Source organism: Ornithorhynchus anatinus, chromosome 4, assembly GCF_004115215.2.
Source record: "Ornithorhynchus anatinus isolate Pmale09 chromosome 4, mOrnAna1.pri.v4, whole genome shotgun sequence".
In the NCBI taxonomy this organism is placed as follows: Eukaryota; Metazoa; Chordata; class Mammalia; order Monotremata; family Ornithorhynchidae; genus Ornithorhynchus; species Ornithorhynchus anatinus.
The window spans coordinates 60,658,465-60,674,006 of record NC_041731.1 but is presented as its reverse complement, the minus strand read 5'-3'; the positions used below and the strand labels follow the sequence as shown (position 1 = coordinate 60,674,006).

General features: G+C 46.6%; 1 protein-coding gene across 1 annotated transcript; it reads left to right on the top strand.

The window, feature by feature from the left end:
- Window positions 1–469: 469 nt before the first annotated feature.
- LOC100074929 (2-iminobutanoate/2-iminopropanoate deaminase-like) lies at window positions 470–15,294 on the top strand. The gene is made up of 6 exons (XM_029061976.2): window positions 470–598; window positions 6,906–7,011; window positions 9,426–9,480; window positions 10,406–10,474; window positions 11,133–11,188; window positions 14,653–15,294. The coding sequence occupies exons 1-6, from the start codon at window positions 534–536 to the stop codon at window positions 14,707–14,709; spliced, it is 408 nt and encodes a 135-aa protein (XP_028917809.1). The 5' UTR covers window positions 470–533; the 3' UTR covers window positions 14,710–15,294.
- The last annotated feature ends 248 nt before the right edge of the window (window positions 15,295–15,542 follow it).

Below are 15,542 nucleotides of genomic sequence, written 5' to 3'. Positions count from 1 at the left end.
TGACTGTGGGCAAGTCACTTCACCTCTCTGGGCCTCAGTTCCCTCATCTGGAAAATGGGGATGAAGACTGTGAGCCTCCCGTGGGGCAAACTGATGACCCTGTCTCTCCCCCAGCGCTTAGAACAGTGCTCCGCACCTAGTCAGCGCTTAACAAATACCAACATTATTATCGTTATCGTCAGCTGTGTGACTGTGGGCCAGTCACTTCACTTCTCTGGGCCTCAGTCCCTCATCTGTCCAATGGGGAGGAAGACTGGGAGCCTCACGTGGGACCACCTGATGACCCTGTAGGTGCCCCAGCGCTTAGAACAGTGCTGTGCACCTAGTAGGCGTTTAACAAATACCATCATGATTATCATGATGATGATTTTTGTCCTGGTCTCCCTCCACAAGGAAAAACTACAATCCCCATAATGCCGTGCGAGCCCGCCGCACTGCGCATGCTCCGGCCCAGAGCCTGGGAGCCTTGGATTAAATCCCCCTGCAGAGAAGGAGCTCATTGCTCCTGCAGCCTGCTCAAAGTGCTCCCCACCATGACCTCCCTCTCCAAAAAGGTGCTCAGCACCGACAAGGCCCCGAGAGCAATCGGCCCTTACAGGTAATGCAACTTTAGAGTGGCCTAATAGGGCCACTGTTATAATAGGTGTTATAATAGGTATCATAATAGGGTGTTAATGTATTGCATTCATTTAATCTTATTTATTGGGCCCTTCTGCGTGCAGGGCCCTGTGTTAAGCGCTTGGGAAAGTAGTGCAGCCATCAACAGTGCCCGCAATGAGCTCACTGTCTACAGGGGGGGAGGCAGTCATCAGTACAAATAAATACAATGACAGATATGTGTATAATAACAATAATGATGATGGTATTGGTTAAGCGCTTACTCTGTGTATAATAATAATAATGATGGTATTGGTTAAGCGCTTACTCTGTGTATAACAATAATGATGATGGTATTGGTTAAGCGCTTACTCTGTGTATAATAATAATGATGATGGTATTGGTTAAGCGCTTTACTCTGTGTATAACAATAATGATGATGGTATTGGTTAAGCGCTTACTCTGTGTATAACAATAATAATAATAATAATGATGGTATTGGTTAAGCGCTTACCCTTTGTGTAATAATAATGATGATGATGGTATTTGTTAAGCGCTTACCCTTTGTATAATAGTAATGATGATGATGGTATTTGTTAAGTGCTTACCCTTTGTATAATAATAATGATGATGATGGTATTTGTTAAGTGCTTACTCTTTGTATAATAATAATGATGATGATGGTATTTGTTAAGCGCATATTGTTTGTTAAGAGAAGCAGCGTGGCTCAGTGGAAAGAGCACAGGCTTGGGAGTCAGAGGTCATGAGTTCGAATGCCGGCTCTGCCACTTGACAGCTGTGTGACTGTGGGAAAGTCACTTAACTTCTCTGGGCCTCACTTACCTCATCTGTAAAATGGGGATTAACTGTGAGCCTCACGTGGGACAACCTGATTCCCCTGTATCTACCCCAGCACTTAGAACAGTGCTCGGCACATAGTAAGCGCTTAACAAATACCAACATTATTATTATTATTATTAAGCGCTTACTCTGTGTATAATAATAATGATGATGGTATTTGTTAAGCGCTTACTATGTGTATAATAATAATAATGATGATGGTATTTTTTAAGCGCTTACTATGTGTATAATAATGATGATAGTATTTGTTAAGCGCTTACTATGTGCATAATAATAATGATGATGATGGTATTTGTTAAGCGCTTACTATGTGTATAATAATAATAATGATGATGGTATTTGTTAAGCACTTAATATGTGCAGAACACTGTTCTAAGCGCTGAGGGAGATAGAGAAGCAGTGTGGCTCAGTGGAAAGAGCATGGGCTTGGGAGTCAGAGGTCTTGTGTTCTAATCCCGGCGATGCCACTTGTCTGCTGTGGGACCTTGGGCAAGGCACTTCACTTCTCTGGGCCTCAGTTATCTCATCGGCAAAAATGGGGATTAAAAAACGTGAGCCCCACGTGGGACAATCTGATTATCCTTTACCCCAGCGCTTAGAACAGTGCTCTACTCAGAGTAAGCGCTTAACAAATACCATAATAATTATTATCATTACAGGGTAAGTGCTGTGGGGCTGGGAGGGGGAAGAGCCCTTACTATGTGCCGAGCACTGTTCTAAGCGCTGGAGTAGACACAAGGGAATCAGGTTGTCCCACATGGGGCTCACAGTTTTAATCCCCATTTTACAGATGGGGTAACTGAGGCACCGAGAAGTTAAGTGACTTGCCCAAAGTCACACAGCTGACAAGTGGCCAAGCCGGGTTTCGAACCCATGACCTCTGACTCCAAAGCCCGTGCTCTTTCCACTGAGCCACGCTGCTTCTCTAGGTCCCTGCCCAATTCATTTCCAGAGAAATCCCTCTTCAATTGCCTTCAGAAGTTCTAGGGTGCCTAAGAATAATAGTAATTGTGGAGTTTGTTAAGCACTTCCTATGTGCCAGGCACTGTACCGAGCGCTGGGGTAGAGAAGCAGCGTGGCTTAGTGGAAAAAGCCCGGGCTGAGGAGTCAGAGGTCGTGGGTTCAAATCCCGGCCCCGCTGCCTGTCGGCTGTGTGACTTTGGGCGACTCACTTAACTTCTCTGGGCCTCAGTTCCCTCATCTATAAAATGGGGATTAAGACTGTGAGCCCCACGTGGGACAACCTGATCACTTTGTATCCCCCCCAGTGCTTAGAACAGTGCTTTGCACATAGTAAGGGCTTAACAAATGCCATCGTTATTATTATTATTATATAAGCAAATCAGGTTGGACACAATCCCTGTCCCACCCGGGGCTCACAGTCTCCATTCCCATTTTACAGATGAGGCACAGAGAAGTGAAGTGACTTGCCCAAGGCCACACAGCAGAAAAGTGGCAGAGCAGGGATTAGGACCTGCGACCTTTGACTCCCAGGCCTGGGCTCTATAACAATAATAATAATAATGATGGCATTTGTTAAGCGCTTACTATAGCGCTAAGCACCGGGGGAGATACAAGGTAATCAGGTTGTCCCACGTGGGGCTCACAGTCTTCATCCCCATTTTCCAGATGAGGTAACTGACGCACAGAGAAGTTAAGTGATTTGCCCAAAGTCACACAGCTTGACAAGTGGTGGAGCCGGGATTAGAACCCGTGACCTCTGACTCCCAACCCCGGGCTCTTTTCACTGAGCCACGCTGAGGCCAGGACAGCACAAGGTCCCAGGTGCGCCTCAGTTGGGCATCAGACTCTATTAAAAATTCAGTATACTAGGGACGGAAGGACCATTTTAACACTTAGTGAGTAAGCGTAATAATAATAGTATTTGTAAAGCGCTTACTATTTGCCGAGCACTGTACTAAACGCTGGGGTAGATACAAGATAATCAGGTCCCGTAGTCTACATAGGAGGGGGAACAGGTTTTGAATCCCCATTTTGCAGACGAGGGAACTGAGGCAAAGAGAAGTTAAGTGACTTGTCCACGGTCACACCGCAGATACGTCACCCAGCCGGGGTTCGAACCCAGGTCCTCTTAACTCCCAGGCCTCTTTCCCCTAGGCCACGCGGCTTCTCGTTTCTGTGCTTACAAGTTTTCTTTGCATAATTTGGATGAAACGTGAGGGAATGTTATTCCCACGACACCATTCTGTTGCTAGTATAAACTGACACACTAGTTTGAGGGTAAGAAGAAACATTTTGGGCACATTTCATTAACAAATACCATAAAAAAAATGCGTGTGGGCCAAGGTTTGACAGACACCGTTATGCTCGCCAGCTTCTGCCTCAGCCTTATTGTGCTCGGCATACGGTACTTTGTTTTCCTTTGTGTCCTCTAGATTGTAAGCTCATTGTGGGCAGGGAACGTGTCTCTTTTTTGTCCAATTTTACTTCCCAAGTGCTCAGTGCAGTGCTTTGCCCACAATCAGCGCTTAATAAATACGATCGAATCAATGAATGAACTCGGAAACTTTGCATTATTTAATATAGTAAAATAGCAATGAATGCAACGCGTGAAACATAATATTAACGGTGTACCTATTCACACTAGAGGAATCTCTTTCAAAAATGTCAGGCGTGGTTGAAACAATAAAACCATTTAATTCTTAAACCCTGAAAGACAATGGTCTCCCTCATCCCCTACTAGTGACTGAATAGACAGAAGAAGCAGCGTGGCTTGTTGGCAAGAGTCCGGGCTTGGGAGTCAGAGGACGTGGATTTTAATCCCGGCTCCGCCGCCCGTCTGCTGTGTGACCTTGGGCAAATCATTTCACTTCTCTGTGCCTCAGTTACCTCAACTGTAAAATGGCAGAACCAGGATGAGAACCCAAGGTCGTCTGTCTCCCAGGCCCTTACTCTTTCCACCAGGCCAAGCTGCTTCGTTTAATGGACAAACTCTTGCACCACAAGCAGATAATTCTGTGTACCTGCACTCCTATCAGTAAAACTATTGACAAACAGGACTCTGAACTGCATTCTCCCTCCCCCCCAAACCCCAGCCCCCTCCTGCTATTTTGCCGAGAAGAAGCGCGGCTCAGTGGAAAGAGCCCGGGCTTGGGAGTCAGAGGTCATGGGTTCGACTCCCGGCTCTGCCACTTGTCAGCTGTGCGACTGTGGGCGAGTCACTTCACTTCTCTGGGCCTCAGTTCCCTCATCTATAAAATGGGGGTGAAGACTGTGAGCGTCACGGGGGACAACCCGATTACCCTGTATCTACCCCAGCGCTTAGAACAGTGCTTGGCACATAGTAAGCGCTTAACGAATGCCAACGGTATGATTATTTTGTGGTAGAACAATACTTGTTTAAAGGCCCCCCTTTTTCTTCCCTTCCCCCATTTTCGATCGTAGAATGGAAGGCAGCGTCTTTGGCACGTGACTTTTGAATATGAGTTTTGGGACATTAATAGTCTGAAATCCCTGCTCAGAAAACCGGACTTTGAGGCCAGGTGTCCTCTAATAGAGGTGCTTTCTCACTATATTTACAGAGAACTGTTAGGAAAGCTATTGGAAAAACTAGGAGGGATCAAAATCAGATGAACTTTGTCCTTGGCAAAGGAGTGCAACAGTTTGGTCAGTTAATTAACCACTCGGCCCACGGTCAACCAAACTGAGAGAGCAACTGCGGGAAGCGGCCTGGCCTAGTGGGTAGATCACGGACCTGGGAGTCAAAGGACCTGGGTTCTGATCCCGACTCCGCCGCTTGTCTGCTTTGTGACCTTGGACAAGTCGCTTCACTTCTCTGGGCCTCAGTTACCTCTGCTGTAAAATGAGGATTAAGACCGTGAGCCCCATGTGGCTCACCTCTGGCCCACATCCTCCCGCCGTCCTGGAATGCCCTCCCTCCTCACGTCCGCCAAACTAACTCTCTTCCCCTCTTCAAAGCCCTACTGAGAGCTCACCTCCTCCGAGAGGCCTTCCCAGACTGAGCTCCCCCCCTTTTCCCCCTGCCCTTCCCCCTTTCCCCCTTCCCCTCAGCTGAACCCCTTTCCCTCTGCTCCCTTTCTCATCCCCTCCCCACCCCACTCTCTGCTCCTCCCCCTTCCCCTCCCCTCAGCACTGTGCTCATTTGTATATATTATTTATTACCCTATTTATTTTGTTAATAAGGTCTACATCCCCTTGATTGTATTTATCTTGATGATGTTGTCTTGTATTTATTTGTTCTGTTTGGCTTTGCTGTCCGTCTCCCCCGATTAGACTGTGAGCCTGTCGTTGGGCAGGGGAGGTCTCTCTCTGTTGCCGAATTGTCCATTCCAAGCGCTTAGTACAGTGCTCTGCACGTAGTAAGCGCTCAATAAATACTATTGAATGAATGAATGTGGGACAGGGACTGCATCCAAACTGATTAGCTTGTATCTACCCCAACACTTAGAACAGTGCTTGACACATAGTAAGCACACAATAAATAGCATCATTATTAGAAAGTGGGAGAAGATTTCAAGTCTCGTGTAACGAAATGGATTCATACTCAGAGGACCTGGGTTCCAATCCCGGTTCTGCCATTTGCCGGGTTGCTGAGGTAGCCGAGGCACAGAGAAGTTAAGTGGGTTGCCCAGGGTCACGCAGCAGACAGGTGGGATTAGAACCCACGTCTTCTGACTCCCGAGGCCGTGCTCTTTCCGCTAAGCCCTGCTGCTTCCACCCCAGCGCTTAATACAGTGCCTGGCACATAGTAAACGCTTAACAGATACCGTCAGAAAGAGTTATCTCTTGATGGCCGCAGTCTTTTGGTGTGGAGATATCTTCCTAAACACCGTGGATGACCAGAGGATCTGTCCTTCCTCTCTTTCCCCTGGTTCTCTGGTGATGCTGCTGGTGGGAAGTGCTAGTTTATGCAATAATTCATTCAGTCGTATTTATTGAGCGCTTACTGTGCGCGGAGCGCTGTACTAAGCGTTGGGAAAGTACAATTCAGCAACAAATAGAGACAATCCCTACCCAACAACGGGCTCGCAGTCTAGAACAACTGGCTCACAGTGAGATGAGGGAATGGGCTGAGGTGGGCGGATCAACTTGGGCTCTGGTTTTTTATCGCCACCTCCCTCTGCGATATCGCTGCACCCCCAGGAAGGCCAGGCACGGTGTGGGAATCAATCAGCGGCGTTTACTGAGCGTTCCCTTTGTGCGGAGCACTGTATTGAGCACTTGGGAGAGTACAATAAAGTGGGTAGACACGGGAGGAGACGGGGGATGGGGTGGATGGGAGACGTCGCAAACCGGGTGCCTCTCATTCCTGGTGAAAAAATGTTTAAATTTGGTCTTTAAAGATGTAAATATCTGACATTTCCTTAATGTCACAGAAAAAAAAGAAGATTTATAGCTTTTTATTCCTGAACTCTTGACTTTGAATTTTAAGTATTCCTTTTCTCTTGGATTTTTCTCGATTTCAGCCAAGGAATACTGATCGACCGGACCCTGTATATCTCGGGGCAAGTGGGCCGGGATCCTTCAAGCGGAAAGCTCGTATCCGGAGGGTTGGTGGAAGAAGTTAAACAGGTAAAATAGCCCACTCTCTGCCCAGCAAGAAATTCCTGGGTGAAGTTTTTTTAATGCTGAACTTATAGTCAGAATTAGGTACATTGAATAGCCCAACTTTTCTGGCACTTGGTAAGTGTTCACTATGTGCCAAGCACTGTATTAGGCGCTGGGGTGTATACAGGCAGATCGGTGTGGACTAAGTCCCTGTGCCACTTGGGGGTCACAGTCTTTTATTCATTCATGAATTCAATTCAGTCGTATTTATTGAGCGTTTATACTGTGTTCATCGGCAGCATGGCTCAGTGGATAGAGCACAAGTGTGGTCATTCATTCATTCAGTCATATTTATTGAGCACTTACTGTGTGCAGAGCACTGGACTAAGCGCTTGGAATGTACAGTTCGGCAGCAGAGAGAGACAATCCCTGCCCGACAATCATGGGTTCGATTCCCGGCTCTGCCGCTTGTCAGCTGCGTGACTGTGGGCAAGTCACTTCACTTCTCTGTGCCTCAGTTCTCTCATCTGTAAAATGGGGATGAAGACTGTGAGCCTCACTAAGGACAACCTGACTACCCTATATCTCCCCCAGCGCTTAGAACAGTGCTCTGCATATAGTAAGTGCTTAACAAATACCAACATTATTATTATTATTATTATTATTATTAAAAAGGGGAGTCAGAAAGCAAAAGGTTCAAATCCCGACTCCGCCACATGTCGGCTGTGTGACCTTGGGCAAGTCACTTAACTTCACTGGGCCTCAGTTCATTTGTAAAACGGGGATTAAGCACGTGACTCCCATAGCGGATGGGGACTGTGTCCAACTTGATTAACTTGTATCTACCCCAGAGTTTAGAACAGTACTTGGCACATGGTAAGCGCTTAATAAGTAACATAATTTTTATTTAATAGATGAGGTAAAACTGAGGCCTAGGGAAGTGACTTGCCCATGGTCACACAGCAGACATTTATGACCAAGTACAATGGAATCGCAGTCATCAAAGAACATATTCAAGCGGGACCTGTTTAAAATGAGCTCCCGTCCAATAACAGCTCAGCATTACAAGCAAATCGGGTTGGACACAGCCCCTGTCCCACGTGGGGCTCACAGTCTTCATCCCCATTTTACAGAGGAAGTAACTGAGGCCCAGAGAAGTAAAGTAACTTGCCCAAGGTCACACAGCAGACACGCGGAGGAGCGGAGATAAGGATAAGGATCAGCTCTGGCCTGGGGAGGACTCAGGAGGCCGTCGCCCTCCTTGGCCCCGAGTCCCTGGATATCTTTGTCAGCTGGATGACTTTGGGCAAGTCGCTTAACTTCTCTGGGCCTCAGTCACCTCCTCTGTAAAATGGGGATGAAGACTGTGAGCCCCATGTGGGACAACCTGATTATCTTGTACCCCCTCAGCACTTAGAACAGTGCTTTGCACATAGTAAGCGCTTAACAAATGCCGTTATTATTATCAAAGGCTCTCTGTTGCTGAATTGTCCATTCCCGGTGCTTAGTCCAGTGCTCTGTACTCAGTAAGCGCTCAGTGTGAGCCAGTCATGGGGCAGGGATGGTCTCTATCTGTTGCCGAATTGTACATTCCAAGTGTTTAGTACAGTGCTCTGCACATAGTGGGCGCTTGGTAAATACGATTGAATGAATGACACCGCCCCCAGCCCCCGCCGCCCAACACTCAATTCCCGGGCCTTATTTTCAAAAAATCTGGATGATGTTGTCTTATCTTGATGATGTTGTCTTGTTTTTGTTTTGTTCTGTTTTGCTTTGCTGTCTGTCTCGCCCGTTTAGACTGCGAGCCCGTCATGGGGCAGGGATGGACTCTATCTGTTGCCGGATTGTACGTTCCAAGCGCTTACTACAGTGCCGTGCACATAGTAGACGCTCAGTAAATACTATTGAATGAATGAATAAAAGCTGAAAGACCGATCATGCTGGTCTCATTTTATCCGGGCCCCATGGTACTGGAAAAGGTTTTGTCAGTCATTTTGTGAGAACTCGAGAAGACTCTTCTTGTACTGATCATCTCTCAGGTCGTACTACAACTGAATCAATCACTGCCAATCAAGAAACTCAATCAACGGTATTTCTTGAGCCCTTACTATGGGCCGGGCACCGTACGCATCGCGGGAGAGTACAATACAACAGAGTTAGCGGACATTTTCTCTAGCCACAGTGAGAGAAGGCGAGGCGAGAATTACAGTTACACATCACTGAATTCAGCCGAATGTCTTCCCAGCAAACTTTCTTGGGAATGGGGATGGAATGTGGATGAAAGACTAGGCGTCAGTGTTGTAGGCCTTTTCCTTCTTTTATTATCATTTTAAGGAAGGTATCAATTTACAAAGTTTTAGGAGGAACTCGATCTGAAGAGAGATTCTGATTTTACCTTTAGCGTTAATGCTTTACCGCTCTGTGCTTTGCGTCTGCAGGCTCTCACTAATGTGGGAGAAATTCTGAAAACCGCCGGTTGTGACTTCAGCAATGGTGAGTGACTTGATAATACACTGCACTATTGAGGAGAGATAATAATTCTGGGATTTGTTAGTCACTTACTATGTGCTAGGCTCTGTACTAAGTCCTGGGGTGGATACGAGCAAATGGGGTTGGACAGAGTCCCTATCTCACGCGGGGCTCACAGTCTCAAACCTCAATTTACAGATGAGGTAACTGGGGCACAGAGAAGCGAAGTGACTTGCTCAAGGCCACACAGCAGACAAGAGGAGGAGGCAGGACTAGAACATACGTTTCAAAATTGGAGAGAGATTGAGTATAAGAGATGTATAAGAGATCTCAGGGTCGTTCCTGGAGTGTTTCCAGGACTCTACCAGTCTCAATTCTCGGAGGCAGAGTCGAGGAGAGGCCTGTCCTTTCCATTCCTAGCTCGGGCAGTGGCTAGCGAGCGGCAGGCAAATCTGCAACAAGTCAAAACTCACCCGTGCTGCGCAGCGGCGGCACGGGAGAGAGTCGAGGGCGGAGACTCAGGTTTACTGCGTGGAAGAAGGCAAGGGTAAACCACTTCCTTATTTTTCCCAAGAAAACTCTGTGGATCCACTACCGGAACGATGGCAGATGGAGGTGGGGCGTGGGAGAGATCTGTCCATGGCGTCGTTATGGGTCGGACACGACTCGACAGCATTAGACAACAATAAGAGAGGTTTATAAATGGCTCATCATTCTATAAAAGGGGCGTTTCTCCATTTCACTTTCAAAATTATAGTGGGTGCTATAATTTTAATCAATCAGTCATATTTTCTGCGCGCTTACCGTATGCAGAGCTCTGAACTGAACGCTTGAGAGAGTAAACTATAACAATTTTTCAGACGTGTTCCCTGCCCACGATGAGCTTACAGGCTTAGAGAGGGCCGGGCCCAATAATAACGTGTGTGTGTGTGTCTGTGTGTGTCTTTAGTGGTAAAGACTACTGTCTTGTTGGCTGACATCAATGACTTCAGTGCTTTTAATGATGTCTACAAGCAGTGTAAGTAAACAGTTTTTTCTAGTTCACATGCAATCATTCAGATTTGTGCTTCTAAGAATCAGATCATCATATCACCTGAGACTTCATAATCCACGACCTTTCTCTGAAAATCTTGGTTTTCCGTACCAAAATTGATCTAAAACACTAAAAAAAAGGGATGTTCCTTCTGTATGTGCATTGTGACTCTAACAGTAATCGCTTTTAATTTCTAAACCACTCTACTCACAGGCCTCCAGTTCTTAAACCCAAATTGCAGTAGCACAGTGCTCAGCGCTTAGAACAGTGCCTGGCACATAGTAAGCGCTTAACAAATGCCATAAAAAAAGAGCCAGAAGTGAAATGAAAATGGATAAAATGTGTTTTCCCCTTTATCCCTGAATGAACTTTGACCTTTCTCAAAGGAAGTAAGTAAAATTTCATTTGAGGCACAATATTTCTCAAATAATCCGGTTGCTCTCTAAGGCTTATTAGCATGGCTTTATCTTTATTTTTATTCACTGTGTGATCCCATCGATCAGTGTTATTTATTGAGCACTTACAGTGTGCTGAGCACTATACTAAACATTTTGGGAAGTACGGTACAATAGAGTCGAGAGACGCGATCACTGCCGCTGGTACGTTGTTGCTCCTCAGTAATTTTGAAACTGTTTTTGTTTAGTTTTCAAGGGAAGTTTTCCAGCCAGATCTGCTTACCAGGTTGCTGCTTTGCCCCTAGTAAGTAACAACTGTAAAATCTAATAATACATTTACATTTGCCCTCAGAACTTTTTGTCATTCATTCAATTCAGTCATTTGTTGAGCCTTTAGAGTGTGCAGAGCACTGTACTAAGTGCTTGGGAGAGTACAATATAACAATGTATTGTTGTTTCAGCTGCCTTTGATACCGTGAACCTTCTCCTGGAAACGCTATCCAACCTCAGCTTCACTGATCCTGTCCTCTCCCGGTTCTCTTATTTCTCTGGCCGTTCATTCTCGGTCTCCTTTGCGGGCTTCTCCTCTGCCTCCCACCTCCTAAATGTGGGGGTCCCTCAAGGTTCAGTTCTGAGTCCCTTTCTATTCTCCATATCCACCCACCCCCATGGAGAATTCATTCATTATAACCTCTGTGTGGATGATCCCCAAATCTCCATCTCCAGCCCTGATCTCGCTCCCTCTCTGCAGTCTCGCATTTCCTCTTGGCTTCAAGTCATCTCTACTTGGATGGCCTCCCGTCACATCAAGATTAACATATCCAAAACTGATCTTCCCACACAAACCCTGTCCTCCCCCTGACTTTCCCATCACTGTTAGACGGCACCGCCACCCTGGCTGTCCCACAGGCCCGTAACCCTGGCGTTCTTGACTCCTGTCTCTCATTCAACCCACCTATTCAAACTATCACTAAGTTCTGTCAGTCCCACCTTCACAACATTGCTAAAATCTGCCCTTTCCTCTTCATGCAGAGTGCTACCATGTAAAAACAATCACTCATCCTCTCCCGCCTGGATTACTGGATCAGCCTCCTTGCTGTCCTCTCGGCCTCCTGTCTCTCCCCCCTCCAGTCCGTATTTCACTCTGCTGCCCGGATCATTTTTCTACAAAAACGTTCAGTACATGTCACCCCGCTCTTCAAAAATCTCCCGTGGTTGCCCATCCACCTCCACATCAAACAAAAGTTCCTCGCCAATGACTTTAAAGCGGTCAATCACCTTGCCCCCTGTATCTCACCTTGCTACTCTTCTTCTACAACCCAGTCCTCACTCTTCTCTCCTCTAGTGCCAACCTTCTCACTGTGCCTTGTTCTCGCCTGTCTCGGCGCTGACCCCTGGCCCACGTCCTGCCTCTGGCCTGGAGCTCCCTCCCTTCTCAAATCTGACAGACAATGACTCTCCCCTCCTTCAAAGCCTTACTGAAGGCACATCTCCTCCAAGAGGCCTTCCCAGACTAGCCCTCCCCCCCCGTTTTCCTCCTCTTCCACTCCCTTCTGAATCATCCCAACTTGTTCCCTTTGCTTTTCTTCTCTCCCAGCCCCCCAGCACTTATGTACATATCTGTCATTTATTTATTTGTACTGATGTCTCTTTCCCTCCTGTAGACTGTAATCTCGTTGTGGGCAGGGATTGTGACTGTTTATTGTTGTATTGTGCTTTCCCAAGCACTTAGTACAATGCTCTGCACACAGTAAACACACAGTAAATACGATTGAATGAATTCAGTCGTATTTATTCGATTGACTGACTGAAGCACACCCTTCCAAGACCACTGAAAATCATCCTCCTGTCCATTAAAAATACATTTCACCGCTGCGGATGTACCAAAATTAAAGAGCGTGGCCTTGGGTCTTTATCACTGCGGGGATAAGGGAAAACAAAAAATTCAAAGAACCCTGACAGTGCACCTGGGTCATATCCGACACTCCCCGTCCCAAGACTAGTTCTTGACTCCCAAACACCTCATGGCCACCCCTTCTCCTCGTCCTCCCTCTGGTCTGGAACTCCCTCCCTCTTCTTATAAAATAGAACGCTACTCTCCCCACCATCCAAGCCCTACTTAAAATACATCTCTTCCAAGAGGCTGCCCCTGACTGAACCCTCATTTTCCCTATTCTCCCTTCCCTTCCGAGTCACTTTTGCACTTGGATCTGGACTCCTTAAGCACTTGATGGTCACCCCACTCTCAGCCCCGCAGCACTTACGTACACATCCCTCTGCTCTGCCATCTCCCCTGTCAGTAATTTATTTTTAACATCTGTCTGTAAACTGCTTGCGGGCAGGAGTCGTGTCTGCCAACTCTGTTGTACAGACTCTTTAGGCAGGAGAAGCAAGGTGGTCTAGTGGGAAGAGCGTGGGTTTGGAGAGGACCTGGGTTCTGATCCTGGCTCTGCCAATTTCTTGCTGTGTGACCTTTGGCAAGTCTCTGAGCTTCTCTGTGTCGCAGTTTCCTCAACTGATTGCCTGATTAAATACTTTACTTACTACCCTTGCTTACATAGTGCTTACATAGTGCTTACTATGTGCCAGGCACTGTTCTAAGTGCCGGGGTAGATACAAGTGATCAGGTTGAACGCAGTCCCCATCCCACATGGGGCTCACAGTCTTAATCCCCGTTTTACAGAAGAGGCAACTGATTAAATTAAATACCTGATTGCCCCCCTATTTAGCTTGTGAGCCCATGTGGGACAGAGAGTCTGTCCAAGCTGATTAATTTGTATCCTCCCCAGGACTTAGAACAATGCTTGATATATAGTCAGCGTGTAACAAATACCATAAAAATATTATTAATAATAATAATAAAGAAAGCATTCAATAGATACTATTGATTCTCAGTTGGAATATTTGAGAAGGACTAGATAGTGAAAATCACATGTTATTTGGTTTATTGGGGATACTCTGTCCTTTAGGGACTGTTATCAGTGACAGTGAATGAGACAACTGTTTTTCCTTTTTTGAGGAAGGGCTGTATTCCTCGGTGCTCATCTGGGTTAAATTGGAGGTTCAGCTATTTCCAATAAATACCCTCACTCGATTCTAGTGGTAGCATCCGTTTTCATGTTCTATTCTTTCTGCTGTATCTGAAATTTCTTTTTTTTTTTTTGCCTTGTCGTCTGTTCCCTGCCTCACTCACACCCCACCTCTCTCATTCTCATCTCCTTGGTTGTTTTTACCCCTTGACTTTTAGCATCTGGTTTTAATTCCCTTGCTCCCATTTATGTATTTCCCTTCCACTTGCATTTAGAACAATTCATTTGCTGCTTGGTTCCTTGGGAGTATTTTGGTTTGATTTTTTTTGTTTGTTTTAATTGAAGCGTTCATTGTCCTGAGCCTTCTGTTTTTTCTTTTAAATGGAATCTGTTAAGTGCTTACAACTTAGAAGCAGCATGGCGTAGTGGATAGAGTGCAGGCCTGGGAGTCAAAAGGCCATGGGTTCTAATCCCGGCTCCGCCACTTGTCTGCTGAGTGATCTTGAGCAAGTCACTACACCTCTCTGGGCCTCAGTTACCTCTTCTGTAAAATGGGGGTTAAGACTGTGAGCCCCAAGTGGGACGGGGACTGTGTTCAACCTGATCGCCTTGTATCTACCCCGGCACTTAGAACAGTGCCTGGCACATGGTAAGCGCTTAACAAATACCATTAAAAACAAACAAACCAAAGAACCTCTTTGTTCATTTCTGTTCTACTTGCCTGACCATTTTCTCACAGGGAGCACGCCTTGAGATTGAAGCAGTGGCTGTCCAGGGGCCTCTCACATGCGTCTGACTGAGAATGGACAAAAGCTTCATTGGCAGGTTCCGCTGCAAAAACCTAGGGAGCCATGCAGTTTTTCATTTCTTTTCTAGTTTCCGTAGTTGCTTTTGATGATTCTCCTGAAGTGCCACTTGAATGATCGATCGATAAAGCTGGACATCCAGTGAGTAGTGGGGGAAAACACTAGGCCGTAAGCTCCCTCTAGATTGTGAGCTCGTCGTGGGCGGGTGACGTGTCTACCAACTCGGCTGCATCGTATTCTCCCAAGCGCTTAGGACAGTGCTCTGCACCCAGGACGAGTTCAATAAATACGATTGCCTGAAAATAGATTGGGGATTTGAATTCGAGGTTAAGACTGACGCTTCAACTTCTTCACCCAACCCACCTTTCCTATTTGTCTCTCATTTTGGCCTGAGGGCTTGTGGTGTTTAGCGAGCACCGGGACGGAAGTAGAATTGGGCTCGGGTGGATTATCACCAGACGAGTATCCGCGGTTCGTCTTTTATTGGTGGATGACCCGCTAGCCGTAATTCTACTCGACAGCCGCACCTGTTGCCCAGAACCTTTTCCTTGAATTATTTTTCTTTTCTTGCCGTGGCCACCGTGTGATTTTGTTGGCCCTCTGTCCCGTAGTTCCCACATTCCCTCCCGCTCCTTCCCGTCCTCTTGGGGCCCCCTACTCCGTAGCAGAACCCGCCCTGTGTTTTGTTTTTTGTTTTTTCCCGTCATATCCACTGCCCCAGTCCCTTCTCTGCCACGTGGCTTTCCTATAGCCCCACCCTGCCTAGGACCTTCAGAGCTGCAAGGAAGCAGGGACAGCGCAGTCCCAGGAAAAGTGGGGAAAA